This window comes from Propithecus coquereli, unplaced genomic scaffold, assembly GCF_000956105.1.
Source record: "Propithecus coquereli isolate 6110/MARCELLA unplaced genomic scaffold, Pcoq_1.0 Scaffold375, whole genome shotgun sequence".
In the NCBI taxonomy this organism is placed as follows: Eukaryota; Metazoa; Chordata; class Mammalia; order Primates; family Indriidae; genus Propithecus; species Propithecus coquereli.
This window is the reverse complement of record NW_012149452.1, coordinates 1369236-1390629: the sequence shown is the minus strand read 5'-3', so window position 1 is coordinate 1390629 and position 21394 is coordinate 1369236. Positions and strand designations below refer to the sequence as shown.

At 42.5% G+C, this 21394-nt stretch overlaps 1 protein-coding gene across 1 annotated transcript in view; it reads right to left on the bottom strand.

Annotated features, from left to right (window-relative positions):
- The window catches only part of CNTNAP5 (contactin associated protein-like 5), an 819231-nt gene that overhangs the window by 428561 nt on the left and 369276 nt on the right, over nucleotides 1–21394 (bottom strand). The window contains exon 4 of the mRNA XM_012651908.1: nucleotides 17233–17380. Within this exon, the coding sequence (XP_012507362.1) occupies nucleotides 17233–17380 (148 nt within the window). The remainder of the gene's footprint in view (nucleotides 1–17232; nucleotides 17381–21394) is intronic.

Sequence of the window (21394 nt, the reverse complement as noted above, 5' to 3'; positions counted from 1 at the left end):
AGCTTCTGTGGCAGAACCGGGTCTGAGGCGTTTCGTGCCCAGCAGGGAGTAGAATGACCACATGACATCCTCAGAACGTCTAAAGGTGAATCAGGGAATAATGCCCACACCAAGGAGAATGACCCAGTTCAAAGGGGACAGATTTGGAGAGGGTTTCTCAGAAGAAGTAAGCAGTATACTGGTCTTGAGCAATATGATGAAGTTACCCAAGGGAAGAGAGGGACCCAGAGTCCCCAGGAGGGGGACAAGAAGCAGGAGAATGTGTGGTGCATTGCAGGACTGCAGGAGGCCAGCGTGGTGGAGCAGGGGATGGGCAGGAAGATCTCTGGGTCCCCATGTGGTTATTTCCTACAGGCCGAGACACACAGCATGTGCTGTGTCTTTCAAGCAGTGACTCAATTCCATGTGCACTCGTGGAAGCACTTGCCCCACTCCCGTAGGCAGATACGGTGTTGGAACTTGGGCTTCCCAGACCCTGGGCACGCCCTTCTGGGTTTGCCCATCACGTGCCATGTTAGAGTCACCGTCCACCAGCTGTGTGGATTACATCTACTCAGACCACCACGGCACTCAGCCTCCTGAGTGTCACCGGCGCCCAGGGCAGAGTCTGAATCAGGCCGGCAGTGCCCCGTGTGTGGCTGAGTGAAACAATACAGAGGAAATTTGCCTTTTGCTCTCTGGGAGTGACATTAAACAAAGGGCAGAAGCCTGCTTTGCAGAGCAGCCCTGCTGCTGGCCCAATGTCTGACTGGGAGCAAGTTTATGTCAAACTGTGGGCCTTACTTTCTTTCCTTGTAAAATGGTACATAATTATGTACTAATTTACCTTTACAACTGATTATAAAAATGCAATAAGGAAGTTTATGTTAAAAATTATATAAATATAAATATTCATTATGTTGGTCCTATTTCCCCCATCCCTCTTCATTTTACCATCCCTGGCCACCAGGTCCACTCGGGAAAGCCTGAGGTCTTCAGTCAATTCCTGAGTTCCAGCCTTTCCAGTCTTAGTCCACTGCACCACTGCCCCCACCTCCCCACGCATCACAGCTGTTATGATACATGTCCATCTCTCTAATGTTTGCCTAGTCTGCTGACTTAATTGATGATATAAACGTTGCTGACATAGGTTATCTCTAAGAAAACACATCTCCATGTTGTCATGGAAACCTAAAGGAAACCGGGCCAGTTGGGAGAATAAGAACAACAACAAAAAATACTGTTGGAGTCCAGCAGACCTGGATTTCAATTCTTGTTTTGCTACTTACTGGGCAGCTTGAGGCAACTTTCTTGATTTTTCCGAGCTTCAGTTCTCCCATCTGTACAATGGGGCTCATAGAAACCTACCCTCAAAGTCATTGTGAAAATTACACAAGCTCACATGTGGAAATGCAGAGGCATCCAATAACACTCCATCTTCTCATTCCACATTAATCCAAAGGAGTGACTCCATGGTGAGGATTTCAAACACGGTACGATGATAGTAATCAAGAACATGGCTTGAAGAAATTCATTTTGGGTTTTGGGATTCAGTAGCCAGCCCCTCACACTGAGCAGGCATGCACTTGAGCCCTCGTCACCATTGCCTGCCTTCCATAACCTTAAAATAGCCTCAGTACTGACTGTCTGGATTCAACTTCCACCTGATACATTCTCTCATTTTCATAAAAAACATAAGAAATGTCATATCCTACCATTGCTAAGGCCCTTCAGTGAACTTCCTCTGAGCTAAGAATTAAATCTAATCTCCAAGACCCCACATGATCTGGCTCTGTCCACCTCTCCCATTTCTTTGTTTATTTCTCTTTGCAACCCTCACTGCTCCAGGCATGCTGTGATTTTAGCGTGTGTGCCCACACACGTGTGCGTGCAGGCAGCCTTAGATAATGTATATGGAGCCCACACCACAGGCCCCGAAACTCTGTTTTTGGTGCATGAACTCATTTGATCAAAGCAATTACCCTTTGAAGAAGATGCTATCATTATTCCCATCTTACAAATGCGGTCAACATGGCACAGAGAAATGCAGAAGTGCACACTTAATAAGTGCCAGAGCCAGCGGTCGAACCTGCCCCCTCTGACCTGAGCACTTTCCCCGGGGCTGCCCTCCCACCACAATGCTCGGATGCCCAGCGCATCAGGCAGGCTCCTGGCCCTTTCCCCCAGAGGTTCCCCTTGCTGGTCTCCCTCTAAGCTCCCTGCCAGTCACTCCATGATCCACCCACAGTTGGATGAGAGACTTGTTTTCCGAGTTATTTGCAGTACGGCTCTCACGTCAGCGCATCCCATGAGGACGAGGGCCAGATACACACTGTTAATCGCGTTAAGTCGGGGCTTGGCACTGGACCCGGAAGGTAATTCTGGCAAGAAACACTTGCAACGTGAGCTAGTGACCCATCGTGGTACCTAAGCCCTAGTGTGATGCTGCCTGCCTGTCCCCTGACTTCCCTCCACATCCCCTGCCTCCCCCTTCAGAGACAGGCTGCCCATTCACACTCAGAGGGCTAATTTTTCTGGGGACACACACTCAGCCACTTAAGCTGTGATCCCAGCATCACTCACGTATGCTCATCCGTGCAGAGACAGGACACTCTCCTCAGTGAGCACGGGATTATCCCGGTGGGGGCATGGAAGCTGTCCTCCTAACACCACTGACACCTGAGGAGAGCAACACTGCTGATCTAAGAGAGCTCAGCCAAACGTCCTGGACCTGTGCAATGTTACTTAAGTTGCACATGCAACACATCAGCCATTTCACTGATGAAGAAACCAGTTTTAAAAAGTTTTTTAAGAAGGATTAAAATTTCCCTAACTGAATAGTTACTTAGTACCTCCCCTGACACTAGGGAAATACTCGGCATTCCCAACTTCATTTGGATAAAGAAGATTTAAAATAGTAGTAATAATGACCCATATTTTTATATGGTTGCTGCTACCAAAAAAAAAAATATGTTTTTTTTTTTTTTTTCATTGGATATTATTGTAACCACTTTGTCCCAATCATCTCATTTGGAACTTAATTTGCAGCATGGGTCTGGTTATGGACATCAAAATCTTCATTCATGTTTTACAAGAATTTTGATAGATTCTCTTTAAAAATAGTAAATAAAAGAAAAGAAAGAAAAAAGATAGTGTGTTGAAAAGTACATAAATAGTAGAAATGGGTTCTTATTGGCGGATGTGATCACCTTGAATGTAGTTATAAAGGCACCAAGAAAATAGCTAACAAACTTCCATATTCTCTATCACAACTTCTTTGAGACGTTTGTAGAAATTTCTTCCTCTGGATAAAATAATCCATTGCCTGGAGGACAAGAAATTAATTAGCACATGTCATATAATTTAATGTTCTTAACAGCCCTGCAGAGTCCATATTTCTTCCACGTTTGTAAAACAGGGAATACAAAGTTGAGAAAGATTATGCACCTTGCCCAAAGGCAAACAGAAGATAATGAGTTGACACTGAAGCCATGTATTTTTCCTCATAAAAAACTCAGGGATTGCTGTAGGGGTTACATGAGATGTAAGGACTTCATACAGTGAGAACAGAATGTGCAGTGAGGAGTGTCTGTGTGTGTGAGCACGTGTGTAAGAAAGAAGATGCCAATTTAAGGCAAGGATGGTGTTGAATAGGAAGTTTTCTTTTCCTTAAAAGTTGATATGAATTTCCCTGGGGTACCTGTTCTTTTGCACTTGTTCCTTTAATTGGAGACCAAGTCCACTCAGAGAACTGGCTCTTCTTGGGACAGCCAGGGAAATGACACGCATACCTGGGGGTCTTTTTTTAAGGGAGACATGCAATGTCCTCTCTGCCCCTGCCATCTTCACAAAGCTCAAACCCTCTATGCTACTCGATTTCTCTGGTCTCACTTTACTCATGCATTCTTGCATTCAAGCTCAACGGAGGTCCCTGCCCTCAAGGACTAGGCTGGAGACATCGAACACACAGTTCCACACCGTGGGAAGGAGGTGAGCACTATGTGATGGGGAAGCCTGGGGGTGGGGCAGGGAGCGGACCCTCTCCAGGGTGGGACAGAGGATCAGGAGACTATCCAGGTTGGGGCAATGCTTCTCTGGAGTACTGAGGGATGAGCGGCAGTCAGGCAAGTGTGGTGCAGGAAAGGGATGTACCAGTAGAGGAAAGGAACCACATGTTCAAAGCAAGGATGAGAGAGAGCCTGGGGGCCCATCTTGGATCTACCAGGAGCCAGACTTGCCAGAGCCAGGGGTCCTAGGGTTGTGCTCTCTGGACCAGCAGCATTGGGGTCACCACAGAATGTGTTGGAAGTACGGGATTTAGGACCTCACCACAGACCTACTGAATCAGAAATTCTGGATGTGGGGTGCAGCAGTCAGTGTGCGAGGGAGCCTGTTGGTGATTCCTGTGCTCTGCGCTGTTTGAGAACCGCTGTGCTGAAGCATGGGATGCCAAGAGCAGGAGGGAGTCAGCATGTTAGAACTGGAGTCAGGGGTCTTATGATGGAGGGTCCTACTAAAAACAACATGATATGGGATTCAGTGTGACCCTGAAGTCAATGGAGAAATAACTATTAAAATATTGAAAATAGGGAAAATGCATGGTGAGTTTAGTTTTTTAGAAAGAGCTCTTCATTTTTTAGAAAATTCATCAGGTTACTTATATCAGATTACTTGTCAGCCGGCATTCTAATCTCACTACCCATCCTACCATTTCTAAGCAGAATTACTCAAACCTGTTGTCTCTTGCCAAGGCACAAAAGCCCTACTGTGGTCCTTTGGGATTTTTCCTGCACTAATGTGTGATGGTGATTCCTCAGAGTTCCTTATTTCATCCACAGTGCTTGTGACCCAGAACACAGCTGTTAGATACTTACTTCCTGGAGTAGACAATTTCTCCCTCTTTCTCCAAATTGATTTTTAGAATCTCATTATCACAAACTCAATTCAATCCAATTTGTGGTTTGTTAAGATGAAGATGTATTGGCAGATTTCTCTAGAATATGAAGGATGGGCCAATCATGGCCCCAAGAGTCCCTCAAATAAGGGCAGGTCCTGCAGCTCACGACCTCTCCTTTTAGGGCAGGATAAAGCCAGCACGTGCCCCGCATCCCAGCGGTACTGAGAAATGCCAGCACTGACCGGCTGGCCGCCTTCCCACGGGGACCATAATTGCTGATCTGGCTGTCACAGCTCGTTTTCTGAGAAAGACAGAGTTCTGGAGGCATATTCTGGCATATTTGATGGATGTTGGTAGCTTGTCAACAAACCAGCTAAAAAAAGGGCTTCACTGAATAAAAGATTCCAAGCTCAAATCCCCAAGTGGGCTGAGGCAGGGCTCTTGCGTGGGCCGGTGACAAGGAGTCTGTTTCCTCACAGGCCAGAAAGCTAAAGCTCAAAGATGACAGGGGGAACTATCGATTCACCCTGAGACAATTAGTCCCACTTGGACTCTTCGGTTGTTCACAGTAAACATGATTTTCAATACAATTACATTTTGAAGCTTATGTCATGATACATTACATAAGAAAAATGATTATTATTCAGACCATTCACTTGCTCTGAAGACCCGAGGGCTTTGGCTAGCAATCCACAAACCACCAAGGTTCCCACAGTCAGCTCAAATTTGCACAGATTCCCCCACCAATTCTGTGACTTTGCCAAGCCTTATCAGAAACTCTGATGACCTCAGATGATCTATAAAAATGAGGAAAGTTTCCAAAGCTAACTGTGAAAAACTTTAAGAATAGTTTTTCTTTCAAAATTTCTAACTTTCCTGTGTATGATAGCACATGAAAAAGCAAGATAGGTCTCAGAAAGACAACACAAAAAATATTCAAAGTACAAGAAAAATCAAAATTCTGGATTTCGTTTGTAACCTCAGCAGGTATACATTTTAGCTCTGAGAGTCAGATTTGCCTTCTCATAACTCCTAGGTTTTTCAGATATTTCAGATGTGCAGACATCTCACTGAGCACACTTAAGATTTGTAGCTCAACTGGACTGTTCACTAATTATAAAGATGACACCAAAATAATGTATCCATTTTGGAGAACTTCCATAGTAGACATCCTTTCGTTTACTCCTAAGTTCATTGGCAGGTATTGGGCATATTGTGTACACTTTTTGGTCCTTGTACTGAGCTCTGAAATGCAAAGATGACAAAAACATGGGCCATGTCATCCAGGGACTCACACGCAATAACGTCAACATAGCAAATGAATCACTGTGGTCCATGGTAGCGTGCAATAAAAGGATGTGATATTTCCATCCCCACAACTTAGTACCCAAATAAGGACGGTTGGGGGTGGAAAGGAGAGAAATAATAGAAATAACTAAACTGGTGCAACAAGCATTGACTAGGATCGTAAGGGGCTGGCTGGGACCAAGTCCGTCCAAGTGAAAGGTGCAGGGGGCGGAAAGTGAGAAGTAAGTGGTCATTCCCACTAAGGTGTAGACAGGTTAGCAACAGGTTTCGCGAATCTATTCCCAAGTTGACAGAAGGAAAGGGAACTCTTAAGGTAAAGGCTGATACGGAGCAGCCAACCCTTGTTGTTAAAGTAGCGTGTACGATTGTGAGATTACGAGCTGCTTCCTGGTTTTTTGGGTCGTCAGTGGTCTTCAACCCCATCTCACAGTTGCACCCTGGAAGGGTGTTCATGGGTGAGAGGTATTTAAATGGCAATGTCAAAATTGGAGAAGAGAGCTGTGATTTATCCCCTAGTAGTAGTTGGTATGCTTTTCTATAAAAAGATTTTCTATACAAAATGGTTTTACATTTGGGGGAAGTTGAACACTCTTTGTTAATGCTCCTCCCTGGGCAGGATCTGAGAAACTTAGTGCAGGCGGGCAGTGGGCAGCCAACGGGAAATCACTCCAGCGACCACTTCAACAGGGAGTAAATGTAAGACAAATTGTAGGAGGCGAGGCCTTGACATTTTTGTGAAAACCCACTGATGCACAAAGTGGTTGATCTAACTATTAGGTCATTTTCCCTTTTAAGGTTTCCTTTTAACACCACCACCATTCGCATACTGGTCGTGGAGACCAGTCAAATCACACACTGGGTGGCGGGGCATTCATTCAGCAGGAATAATTGTTAGCTGTGGATTTTCCTCTTCTTGGCCAGCCTTACCAAGACCTGGCTTCCTAAAACTCCATATTTACGAGCATTCATTTGCCTTTTGTAGTTTCAGAAAATCTGTGAGTTCCTAAAAGACAGGAATTTATTTTTATATCTCCAAACCCTAGCAGAGAGGGGCCTCTGAGTTCTGTTTGCTGACTGTTGAAGGAATCTTTAGATCCTCAGTCAGTCAGAAAAGTTATAAAAAAGTCATCAATTTAAGATAAAAGATCACAGTGCAATGTGTTGTTATCACACACACACAGATACACACACTCCCCTATGTATTTGTCTCTTCATAGAGGAGATTTTTCAGTCATTCCTATATGAACTAAAAAAAAAAAAAAAGAAGAAGAGTAGACAGATCTCATTCATTGACCAACCTAATTTTAAGATACCTCTGGGCCTCAGTTTCCTCATCTGAAGAATGAGGGAATTGCAATGAATCTTACATCATGTAGGTTTTTACAGCTCTAAAATATGATGATTTCCAAAGCGAAAATCAAAGCTCACATTGGACCTCCAAGCCCCCAGGTCTGACTGCTGCCAACCTGTCCCCTCCCACAGCCCCAGGGTTGCAACTGCTACCAACTGGGCCTTCTGAAGTTCCCTGTGATAAGGCCATATGGGCCCTAGCATGCCAAAGGTGAAATTTACAATTTCATGGCCACTACCATGTATGACAATTGACCCCAGATGATGAGAACAAAAACAACGAGGGGAGCTGAAGCTGCAGTGACAAGGAGATTGATCTGGGGAAGGAGAATATGACTTCAGCTCTGAGGCTGATGAATTTTGGATAATACCACTTGGCAGTAATTAACCAAATAGGAGCAAGGTCTTATGTAGAAAGGAGTCAACCTGAGGTATAAAATGATGGTCGTAATTCCTAATGAGGCTGGGAAGCCTGACAGATCATTACACTTTATCAAAATTTATAATGCTTTTTAAAATTAATTAGCTTTCCATATTTAAAGAAATTCAAATAGAAGCCCTCAGATAAAATTCCACGTAGCCTAAAGTCTCCAGATGGCCTGATGAATGTGTTGAAACCCTTCTGGACCTGGTGTGTATAAAAGCTGACCTTCCTTGGAGTTGCAGATCAGATGTGGTCATGAATAAGGAAGAGAAGGAGAAATGGAAGGAAGGGTGGTGAGCAGCCTAAGTATCTGGTGACGGTAATGATGATCACAGCTAAAGCTTTTTGTATGCTTATTATATGTAAAGCATTGTGTCAAGCAATTGCATATAAGAAGCAAGCACTATTATTTCCTCCTTTTTCATAGAAAAGGAAATTGGTGTCCACAGAGGACCCAGGATTGCCCAAAATTATACAACTGGTAGGTGGTTAAGTCAAGTTTCCATCTCTGGTGGTTTGAGTTGACAGCCCATGTATTTAACATTACTCTATACTGACTTAAAATTTACAGATTTTATTGAAAATCTTTAAGATCAGCAATAACAGATGTGAAGATGACAGTGCAGACTAAGAATGAACTGTCAGAGTTATATAAGAAGTGAAGCTTGAGACAATAGCTTTAAGTTCTGGTTCTTCATCACAGCTACCTACAAACAACAACAAAAATACTTATATGAGTCCTGGTGACCCTACCCAGAGATTATGATTTAGTTGAAGTGTACCCAGAGTTAAGTACCTTAAAAAAATATATCTCAAGATGATTATTATGTAGAATTAGATCTGAGAACTCAGGCAAGGAATAGAAGAGTGGAGATGTGTTAGTCCAAGAGCTCCTGGCCCAGACAATAGCTAAACATTTTTTCCTGAAGTATCTTAGCTACATCTGTTCAGGTGTTGTAGGTTTCTGACTTCAGTCTTGTGAATAAAAAATTAATCTGGGTAATAGAAAAATTGATTAGGATATATTCCCTCCAAAAAAATTTCAGATACCAACACTTGGCAATCTTAATAACACAGTGCATCATGGAAACACAAGAATACAGAAACAACACCAAAACAGGATCAAATTCTACCTCAGAAGAAGCCTACTGGTTGTTTGACTTTGGGGAAGTTGTTCATTCAACAAAGTCAATTACTATTGATTGCATGGCCCTTATTCTGTGCTGAGTACTGGGTATCTGTGTAGATAGGGTCCTTGGCTTCATGGAGCTCATAACCTGGTAGATGAGACAGGTAATTCACAATGAAATGCATATGTAAATAGATATTTTAGGTAGGTAGGTAGGTACATAGGTAGGTAGATAGATAGATCTGTCCATCTATATTTGGGAATAAATGCTATGAAAGAAAAGAATGCTGTTTGAATTAGAAAAACAAGAAAAATACAAAAGTACATTATTTAAATGGGAATCAGTTAACACCTCTCTGAGAAAAATGACGTGAAAGCAGGGGCTGATTAAGAATTGAGGCAAATATCGGTGGGCAGGACCCAGACAGAGGCAACAACAGGGCCCTGAAATAGCAGAGTGCCTGGTGTGGCAAAGGGCGAGGTTGATGGCCAGCAGGCGTCAGTTGAGATTGGGGGAGCATTGCTGGATGGTTGCACTAGTAAAAGACCAGACACCACAGGGCCTGTGCTTCCTGCACAGGGCTGTAAGTTTCTCCTAAGTGCAGTCAGAACTCATTGAAAGGTTTTCAGTAGGCAGTAGCTCAACTCTGTATTTTATGATGATCCTGCTGGCTATAGCAGGGATAATGGACTGAAAGAAGGGATGAGTGAAAGTGAATTGCTGAGTTAAAAATTCAGGTGACAAAAGATGTAATTGAACTGGGCTAGCGAATACGAAGATGAAGATAAATAGACATATTTGTGATAATTTTGGGAAGTAATACCGATAGAACTTGCTGATAGTTTTATTGCAGAAAGTTAAGGAGAAAGGAGATTTCAAAGACTTCCAGGTCTAGTTGGCGCAACTGGCAGTATTTATAGAGATGGGAAAGACCACAGGAAGAAAACACTGTGTGCGGTTGGATGGTACAAGGTGAAGAAGAGTTTACTTTAATATATGTTAAATTTGAGCTGTTTGTGACATAAATTGAGATATTAATCAGGTAAACATATATATATTTTTAAAACTCTGAAGAAATATTTGGCTTGGGATGAAGTTTACTTAACTTTACTAAAAGTCACTTCACATTTATAAATTTCTATTTATTTTTCTATAATCTATAGGAATAACAGTTCCTACCTTGGAAGATTGCAGTGAGGTTTAGAGTGTGCGTTGCATAATAGCATGCTAAGTGACAGGAGGTGAGGGTGTTGATAACAATGACAGCATTTCTAATGGCAATTACTAATTTAACAAAGGAAAAGTCACCACCAATAGGGAAGATTCTGGCTCTCTCCTCCAGAAAGGACTGTGTTAATCAGAATTCAGGATGGTTCTCCTCCCATCCCATCTCTTCTTCTCTTGTAGTGTCTACAGAAGATGCATTGTTTGTATGGAATTCTACATTGACATCTTTATTTCAGGTGTGTATCTTTCTATCCCCGACTCCATGATATAGCAGGATCTGTGTCCTTTATTTCCTTGGTTCACCTGGATGAGTACATTTGGCCAAAGACAAATCATTTTGACAAGAGAGGTGCTGCAGGAGAAAAAACTGTAATGGAGGAAGTCTTCAATAATTCTTATGGGAAAATAATGTAGCAAGCTGGGCTGCCAGCTCCCCACATATGGGAGGTGTGTAATAGTCAGAATGAGCCTGACATATTTCAAGAAAAGGGTATAACTTCTTCAGAATAACTATCTGTAAGGATGTTCAAATCAATTTCTTGGCTTACCATAGAATTATTTACTCCATGGAATTATTTAGTGGTGGTAACCTCAGCAGGAGCAGAGCAGTGGGAGATGGCATGCTGTCCCACAGAAGGAGAGAAACTGGAAGTGACAGGAAGCTGTGATAGCAGAGCCTATGACAAAGGAAGTGAAGACAACAGTAGACACAGGTTCAGATGTGAGAGTGGGCCCCTGCCTACCGGAGAATATGGTTAATGTTTCCCCAAACAAGCAACATGTAGTGGCAACAGAGGAGTTTCCTCTGTGGTTAGACGCCTACACTGGCATGAGCTGTCACTTACTAAGCATGGACAATTTGTTAATGCTCTGCTAAATGCTTTGTATGTAATAATTCAAATAGTCGTAGGTAGTCTTTAAAGTAATTATCACTGTCATTTATAGATGAAGAAACAGAGGCTCAAAGAAGTTAAGAGCGTTTGCTGGAAGGCTCATCTTTTTAAGAGCAGACCACCTGCACAGGCCCCGGCCGAGCACACAAAAGGAGTCTGTTGCTCCGCACGTCATTGCCACCACCCTAAAATGACTGCCCTGGAGACATGAGGCAACAGCAACCTCAGTAAAGTGGAGCAGGCCCGTCTGGCCTTTATACGAAGGAATGAAGAAAACGAAAGACAAAAAGATTTTTACAACATAAAAACAAAAATAGAGACTGCTTTTACTTGTAGATATTTGAAAACAGAATATATCAGAGTTCATGAGGCTCCAAATACCCTCAATTTGAGAATTGCAACCAAGGATAATTTTAATTATTTAATGAAGAAAAAGTTGCTATATTTAAAGAAATACATGTACAAGAAACATTCTGATAAACTCATACTTTATAGTACCTATAACAGTGTGTGTGTGTGTGTGTGTGTGTGTGTGTGTGTGTGTGTGTATGTGTATATATGGAAGGAGGCCACCTATTAGAAAGATGCTGCAATTTTTTTAAAAACACAATAAAAATCTTTTTAAAATAAATAAGGATGGCTAACTCATCCTAAAACTTAGGTGGAAAAATTAATTAATCACTAATTAAGTATTCTTGGAGCATTTAGCAAGTGTGAGACACTGGTCTGGTCCCAAGGGACCGAGAGGTAGAACACAATGGCAACCTGGTGACTACACAGAGAGGCGCCAGGAAATAATATCACAAGATGAGACCTAGGATTGAAGCATAACTCATGAGGGGAGCGGGGCATGACAAAGTCCAAGGTCAGAAAGACTGTAAAACTAGGTGATGTTTGAGCTGGGTGGGGAATGGCAATCAGGAGTCTTCCTGGTGAAGGACAAAGACGATACTGCAGAGAAAGTCAGTGGCAAAATGACAACATGGGATTGGGCAAGAAACTCACAATCCTCACAGGGAACCGTGCGTGTCCACGGAGTGGAAGCTGAACATGGGAAGTGTGGGAAATGAAGGGCGGTGGAGCACGCAAGTACCTGAGAAGTGTGGACTCTTTCGAAGGCCAGAGGGGCCCGTGAAGGGACACGTCGATGCTCCTTTCAGAAAGATCCAGGAAGCAAGGAGACTGTTGGGACAGCTACGGGAGAGCTAGTGAAGTGCCAGGTGAGGGAAAATGAGAGACAGACTTGGCTGAAGACAGGCGGGCTGAGGCACACAGGAAGTAGAACCAGCAGGACAGAGTGCCTGGGCTTGAAAAAGGAATCTACAGACATGGGATTGTTAAGCTAGGTTTGGAGAAAGAAAAAGAAAGACAAACAAAACAAAATACAGCAAAACAAAACAAGAGCCTCCATTTGGGGCCAACTCTGTAAGGCTGACAGATGACTGCAAGACACTAAGACTCCTCAGCTTCCACTGTACTTGGACTTCTCCCACAGAGGGAATGCTTCCAAACCGGAAGGGGGAGACTTTATTAGAAGGAAATCGCAGCCCAGGAGAGGTTAGAAAAGAGAACGGCTATCTCGTACCATCACTGACTTCGCTCTTGCAGCGGACGGATCCTATCATGAGCTTCTGAAACCGGGTCCAGACAGCATGGGAAACGCCAGAGCAGAGAGAGATGGATACCTTCATCTCCCACTTTCTCCTTCCTTGCTTCCTGCGCACTAAGCATAACAAAACCATGTGGTTGTCATCTGGCTTTCCTACGTGCCAGCCTCTCTGCTGCCTGGAGCTCCTTTCACAGGGAAGTGACTCTTGAAATTCTGAGACTCAGCTAAGGTAGATGCCTTTGTCTGACTCTTCCTGATACAAACAGTAACACTCTGTTACTTTCTCCTCTCCGCTCGCTCTGCCCCCTTTAGAGATTCTAATCAGGCACATGTAATCCCTTATTGGAGGTTTTTATCTGCATGCTGTTACCTATCCTAGACTCTCAGCAAAGCCAGTCATTCTAGAAACACTGAATGTATCCTGTGTGCCCAACACCATGACTGGCCATGGGATGCCTGCCAGGCACAGCTACCACCTCTGTGAAGCTTAGAGTTGAGTTAGGGGAGGCAGATGTCAGACAAACAATTGCACAGTTAATTGATGAAATGGAATCATAAAAAAGTGCTTCAAATATAAATATAGGACTTATAAAAGTCTAGAGAAAGGTCTTATTTTCCCTTATTTCCCTAGAGGCTTGCAGGATGTTTGGGAACCAAGGTGCTAAAGGAATCTTGTCAACTGAATGAATAAATAAGTAAATGAATTAATGAATGAATTAATTAACATGCTGATTTTTCCAAAATGGTAAACCTTTAAGTCTTAAGAAATTAGAGAGTGTATGATTTCTATGAATCTTTAGCAACATAGTCAATTGGACTTTTGAGAAAAGATTTCTAAGTCCATAAAAACAAAATGAATTCCCTAGAAACTAAAACGGGTTTATTGACAAGAAGTAATTCCGGATGAACCAGGTTGCCTCAGTGGAGAGGATAGGCTGGACTGATTCATGTATCTACCCTTTCAACAGATATGGTTTTCCAAACCTGCAAAAAACAGGTTTGGGGAAATTGTGGTGTGGAAGCAGGGATTCCAGGTAGGAAGGAGGCTACTTAAGAACTCGAGGTGAGGACTGACAGAGGCATCTATGTTTTGGAGGAAGGAACTGGAAGAAAGACTGTGAACTGCGGATAAGCTGCACAGAACTAGAGGACATGGAAAGTAGGGAGCAAGGCTGCTTCCTGGGGTTTTGCTTAAGCAAGTGGATGGCCAGTGGTGTCATTTACCGACAGGGGCATGCGTAGGAACAGGTCGTTGAGGGTACTGGTAACCAAGAGTTCCATTTTGCTATGTTAAATCTGAGATATCTGTTACACCTTCAAGGGGAAATGTCAAGTAGACAATTGCATATGTCATTCCAGAGGTCAGGCCAAGAGATGCAGATGTGGGGGTGACCAGCATGTAGATGATGTATAAATTCACAGAACTCTATAAATTCATCAAAGCATGGGCTGTGGATGGAAAGTAGTAGAAGGCCTGAGATAGGGCCCTGGGAAAGAATAGAGTTAACAAGTGAGTTAGGAGGAAAAGTGATAGCTATTTGAACCAAATACTGCTGGAGAGGTTGAGTGAAGTGCCCACTGGATTTGGCTTCGTGGAGGTCACTGGTGATCTTGATTGAAATATTTTCTCTAGAACATTCTGAATTAGTCAGAGTTCCCCTGGAGAAACAGGACCAGTAGGATGCTTGTTATATAAGCAGATATATTAAGAGATTTATTGTAAGGAATAGCTTATACGATTGTGGGCTGGCTATGCAAGTATGAGATCCACAGGGCAGGTTGTCAGGAAGGAACCGAAGCTGTAGTCCACAGGTGTAATCTTTCATCAGGGGAATTAGGGAAATCTCAATTTTCCTCCTGAAACATTTCCACTGATTGAATTAGGCCCACCCAGCTTATCAGGGTAATCTCCTTTACTTCAAGTCAAAGATTACAGATATCAACCACATCACAGCAACACCTACATCAGTGTTTGGTTGGGTAACTGGGGACTATAGTCTGGCCTAATTGACACATTAAATTAGCCATCAGATGTCTAAAATTGATTGGAGCTGGTTGCAGTGTGAAGTGAGGTGAGCAGGTGAAGACAACAATTAAAGACAAGGTTTAGAGAGAAGCCATTCTGGGAAGAAAGGAGAGGTAGTTGCTCAATAGGGCATAGAGTTTTTGTCGTTGGTGGTGGTGGTGGTTTTTGGTAGTGTATGCAGCAAAGTTTTATGTTTATAGGAATAATCCAATAAAAAAGTGGATATGACAATGCCGAAAGAGAGGATTGGATTCGGAAGGCATGCTGAGGTGTTGGTTTTAGACAGGAACCCAGAGATGTGTTCTCCCACCCACCCCGAGGAAAAAGAAGCACCAAAGCACCAGAGCTAGCACTTGAAGATCACAGAATTCCTGCTTCAAGTTCACCACAGAGAAGTACGTCCTGTGTCCAACACTCCCCAAGGAGGGTAACTTCCCACTGCCAGCAAGGTTGACCAGAAGGCAATTTATCCCCTTAAAGGATGCGGTAAACCTGAATCCTACATGGGGAGAGGTAGAACTCAAGTATCTCAAAGTCAGGAGTTCTTAGGTTGGTCCAGAATTGAGCTTTTCCAGATCTGTGCCCCTCCTAACACTGTGGAAACCGTGCCTGCTATCGTGGGCCTTGTTTTCTGAGGAAAGGGTCTCCTGCTGCCATCAGATTCTCAAGGGGTTCACCAGCAGAAAATGCTAAACATGCTGCTCAAAGGTGCCTTTCAACCCTGTAGTCTATGATTTAACCTGCTGCTGTGACTCCTCTCTGTGCAAGCAGATGGTGGGTGAGCGATGGGCACACGGGATAGTATCAACTGAGCAGACTGGGAGGAAGCGAAAGCATGAGGAAATGTTAAAGAGTAATAAGATTTTCGGGCCAAAATGGAAGGCTGGAATAATGATATATATAAATGAGCTTTTTCATTTCAGCATTATAGCTTCCTGCTGTATTTAAAAATAAACCTCTGAGCAGTGAAAATTGGTTATTAAAGGAGAGGTAACAAGAGAGATGGGATGCCCCAGAGGTCCTGGGATGGGAAGCGTATACCCTTGCAGGAATTCCGTGCCTTATGATACAAGGGTTAGAATAGAAGATAGTCCCTCCTGAGCCTAATGGTTTGTTGATGCATCTGTTGTAAAACACATGTTTTGAAAGTGCTTATTGAAGATTAACACAACCATCTCACCAGTAAGTCTCTTCCTGCAGGACTTTATTTTAACAGACACCTGGGGAGCTTGTTAACATTCAACTTTTTGGGTCCCCATTCTCAGAAATCATAACCTAGTATGTATGGGATGGAGCTGGGGAAATGTATTTTTTTTTTTTTTTTTTTGAGACAGAATCTCGCTGTGTTGTCCGGGCTAGAGTGCCGTGGTGTCAGCCTAGCTCACAGCAACCCCAAACTTCTGAGCTCAAGCAATCCTCCTGCCTCAGCCTCCTGAGTAGCTGGGACTACAGGCCCTGCCACCATGCCTGGCTAGTTTTTTCTATATATTTTTAGTTGTCCGATTAATTTCTTTCTATTTTTAGTAGAGACGGGGTCTCGCTCTTGCTCAGGCTGGTCTCGAACTCCTGAGCTCAAACAATCCACCCGCCTCGGCCTCCCAGAGTGCTAGGATTACAGGCGTGAGCCACTGCGCCCAGCCGGGAAATGTATTTTTTAAAAGAACACTTCGCATGATTCTGACACAGGCATTCAGTTGATCTCACTATGGAAAACAGTAGTATATCACCCATCAGGCACTCCTATAACCAAAACAGGCATCTCCCAATTAATGTCGATGAAAGGATTAGTGATCAAAAGTGTTTACACATCAGGGGTCATTGAGTTTCAGAATATAAGAATGTCGCTGCTTATGGCAGAAAAACAATTTATTGTGATTCAATTTAAGGTCTCAGTACAAAGCCTGCAGGGAGAATTACAGGGGTGGCAACTTTCCCTGAATAATTTTGACTGCCATTGCTACCCATGCTCACAACTTTCCTTATGTGTAACATGGCCATCTTGTAATTATGCCCTCCACCCATTCTTCTGTGAATTGTTTGTGCTGAATTTGAAAGTAGGGATGGTAGGGAGAAGACTTTACAATACCTCACCCCAGTGCTGGGGAAGAATTGAGCTTAAATTTTGCGTTTATTGCTAAGGACAAATGATTGCCCAAACCCCAAGAGTTCTTAATTTTGAACTTTTACATTATCACCTCCAAGTTTCTTCAGCCTTAAGTAGAAGAATTTTTCTACTTTTGAGTTGAATTTCACAGTTTCAAATATAAGCCAGTATATATGTAAGTTATTAAAGTCTGGAAATAACCTTAAAATAAGGTGGTTGTCATTCCCAATGCGGATGAAGTGATATCCACAGGCGCGGTGTTAAAGGGTATGTGTGGGTACTTACTGTAGGAACAGCCGTAGACCTCGACCCTCATGCCAATTTTTCCACTTGGATTCCACGCCAGGGGCACAAAGCGAACAAACCGGGCTCTCACCGAGCGCAGCAGCTTGTGGTGCACCACGCCGTCGGCATTCGTGTTCCCTGCAAAGGTCTGCGGAGAAGAACGGAGACCCGGTGAGGTCCATGATACACGGAGCATCAATGGAAATCCAGATATGTTGCTCCACCATGTCTTTCTGAGGAAATCTTCAATTTCTCAGGTATTTCAAGTGAAATTCGACTTGGGTGAAAACGTTGCACCACATGTTATATTTTTTAAAGAAATAATGTACATTATTCTTTAAGAAACTCCCTTTTTTGAATCTTATGAAGAAAGCAATCCTAGCAAGTCATAAGACATGACACCTAAAAGCTTTACATAGTTAATAATACAGTGAAGTTCCGATGTTCCTAATGCTCACAATCTCTGTGGAAGGGGAGGTAACTGACTGCTGTGAGAAGGAACAGCTGTCATTGAGATAGTCGTTACCGTTAATTGAGGGCAGTCACTGCGCTAAGCACTCTCCATTACCATTATCACCACTTTGCAGATAAAAAACCTGAAGCCTAGAAAGAGAAAGAGGGAGGGAAAAAAAAGTCTCTGAATCACCCAGGTGGCTGGTAACTGCTCTGCGATTTAATTTTATTCCAAAGCCCATGTTCTTTCTACGGCCTCACACTCTTCAACTACCCCACTGTTGTCTTGGGAGGGAGACAGTGTAACCCAGATCTATATGTTGTTCATTTTCATATTTCCTTGTGAATCGTAAGCAAAGGAACACCCAGCTCAGGAGCTATTTGGTCCACTAACACTATGCTCCACAGCCTTAGTTTGGATGAAAGATTATTGTGGATTTTTTTTTTTTTTTTTCTGCAGATGGAATCCAAAAGCTCACACCTATTCTTTTTTTTTTTTTTTTTAGTTGGGGTAATAAATACATAACAAAAATGTTGTCATTTTAATCATTTTAAAGAGTACGATTCAGTGACATTAGATATATTCACATTGTTGTGCAACCATCACCACCATCTATGCCCAGAACTTTTCCATCATCCCAATCATCTCTCTTCTTTGTGATGGGATGTCAGCTAGTGCACCAATGACAAATTATCATCCTCCTTCTTTCAGCCTCAAGTATTCATAGATAAAGATGGCTTGCTGCTGAGCAAGCATCACCAACCAGTGAAAAGATCCACTGCTCTCTCAAATGGCCCAAGTGAACTCAAGTAAGAGGATTTTGTCTATTTAATGGAATCTGTCTTCAAAGACCCTAACCTTAACCATGATTGTATGTTCACAACACCTGTGAATCTAGTGCGTCATGAATAATCTCTGACATTTCTACTACATAGAAAATACCCACTAGCTAACAGCTCTAAACTTAGGGCAATTGATATAATTACTATTACAAATCATGAAGTGGCTTATAAAGAGGGAAGAAGCTCACTTTCTATTGTGCAGCTACTCCTGGAGCAAAACTCTTGTGTAAGAGGATGACTTGGTGGAGAAGAATTTCTTGAGATTCAAATTCGACATTTCCACCCACAGATTGTCAAAGGTTTGGCTGTTTTCCCCCAAACAAAGCATGATTGTATGTGTTTCATTTGGCAGCATTGCTCTTCCAAATGTCCTACTCCCAACTTCAGCAACTGGCATGGGGATGAAGCTGTCCTCCATCCCCTGCTCACATAGAAAGCACTCCTTCCTATGGAGTTTAGTTCTTTTTTCAAATTTCCTCGTGTCAATGCCACTTTCATATGTGTGGGAAGAAAAAGGGGAGATGAGTTCTGGTGATTTCTTTCTGTTTTAGATAGAGAGATGGGATTTTGTGTTTATCTGCTACCTGACTGGAGAGGCTTTGACTCAGCACTTTGAACTCATTATGCGCCACATCCCACCTCCCCAGGCTTGTAACGTCTGTGGATCTGTAGCATCATTTATCTAAACCAAATGTACAACAGAGACTATTCACACCGAAAATAACTGGTTGCCCCCTTCTGGGTTCTGGGCAATTCATAGACTGGATATCTCTTAAAACAATGTTTAAAATCTGATTGTATACTCCAGATAGAAATGTTTATTTTATGATGTAGAAATGCTTCATATGAGTTTATCTCTCAACTCATGTATAGTGCACTCTGATGAGAAGAAATTCTAGAATCTCATTGAAAGAAGGTGGCATTCTGGCATGATTGTGTGGCACTGGGCAAGCACATAAATCTTTCTGTGCCTCACTATTTCACAGTGTTATGATCTCAGAGTCTCAAAGTCCTGCTATCCCAGAGCCATATTATTTACAGTTTCACAGTCCAAGCAGACCCAAGGTCTCACAGTTATGAGATCTCAGTTTGCAATGCATGGTCCCAAGGTCCTCCTGGAGCTGGAAGTCTAAAATCACCTCAAATATACTTAGTGCTAGAGGCACATTGAATCTAAACAAAGCTGCAACCAGTCCTTCACCAAGTTCACGGGTAGATCAAAGACAGCTACTTAGCAATGCAGGACATTGTGGGCTAGGATGAATAGCAAAGAAAGATCTTCCTGTTATATGTATTAAAGTCACCATTCTATCCAAAGCCATCCCAACTGGTGAACATAACATGTGAACAACAGGAATAACAACCAACTTCTCATCAGAAACAATGGAGACCAAAAGATGCTGAGAATAGGAAACTGTCAACTTAGCATTCTATATCCAAAGTTGGGTCTCAAAAAATAATATCCCAAATGATGGCACTTTGACATGCTCAACTAAAGAAGCAGCCTCAATTCTCTCTGACCTCCCCTCCACCTCCTGTTCTTGTCTCTCAGTCTTCTGTCACTCACAAAGCACAGAATGAGGCTATTCTCTGAAGTTTCCTTAACTACCTATAATAAATATCAGAGCCACCAAAGAGGAATACAATTTCCTTTCATCTCTTCCCTGAAATTTCATTAATCAGAGAAGATTAAAACTCACATCACAGACAAAGAGACTGAAAATTATACAACGCACCTAGAGTCCAGATAAACTTTGTCTCTGCTCCTATTCAATTCCCCCCAAAAATTATTTACTAACCACTGTCTGACATTGGGCACATTCTTTCCCCAAAAAAGTCATTTACTACTCCTCGAAATAGCGACATTTTCCCCCATCATCCCTTCCTCTAAGCAGAAGGGGATGTCAGCATCTAGACCTTGTCAAGGTATGGGGTTATAATTCTCCTGCGATGCCCTTATTCTTAAACATGTTGAATAAATTTATATGCTTTTCTCTCCTATTAATCTTCCTATTGTCAGTTCATTTTCGGTGACTCTTTAGATGGCAGAGGGGAAGCATTCTGTTGGCCCCTACACCAGCGAAAATAGCTTTCAAATACGAAGGAAAAATAAAACAGTTCCATTTGAACAAAAACTGAGATAATTCATTAGCTATGAAACTTCACTGCTAAGAAATGCTTTCAAAAAGTTCTACAAGCCTAAGAAATTGATGCCAGGTAGAATTTTCAGCATATAGGAAGGAATGAAGAACCCTCAATCCCACTACTGAGTATTTATCCAAAAGTAAAAGAAATCAGCAAATCAAAGGGTTACCTCCTCCCCCACCATCACCCGTGTTTATTGCAGCACTATTCACAACAGCAAAGATATGGAATAAAGAACATTTCGCATATATACACAATGGGATAATATTCAGCCATAAAAAAAGAACCAAATTCTGTCATTTGCAGCAACATGAATGGAATTGCACGTCATGTTAAGTGAAATAAACCACACACAAAAAGACAGATGCCACGTTCTCGCTCATACGTGGGAGCTAAAAAAGTGGATCTCGTGAAGGTGGAGAGTAGAATGGTGGTTTCCAGAGACTGAAAAAGGATGATGGCAGGGGGAATGAAGAGAAGTTGGTTAATGGATACAAAAACACCATTAGATAGACAGAGTAAGTTCTAATTTCCATAGCACAGTAGGGTGACCATTGTTAACAACAATGTATTACATATTTCAAAATAGCTAGAAGAAATCATTTGAAATGTCCTCAACACAAAGAAATGATAAATGCCCGAGGTGATAGGTGTCCTAAATACCCTGACTTGGTCATTACCCATTCTAGGCATGTATCAATGTATCATGTGGCACCCCACA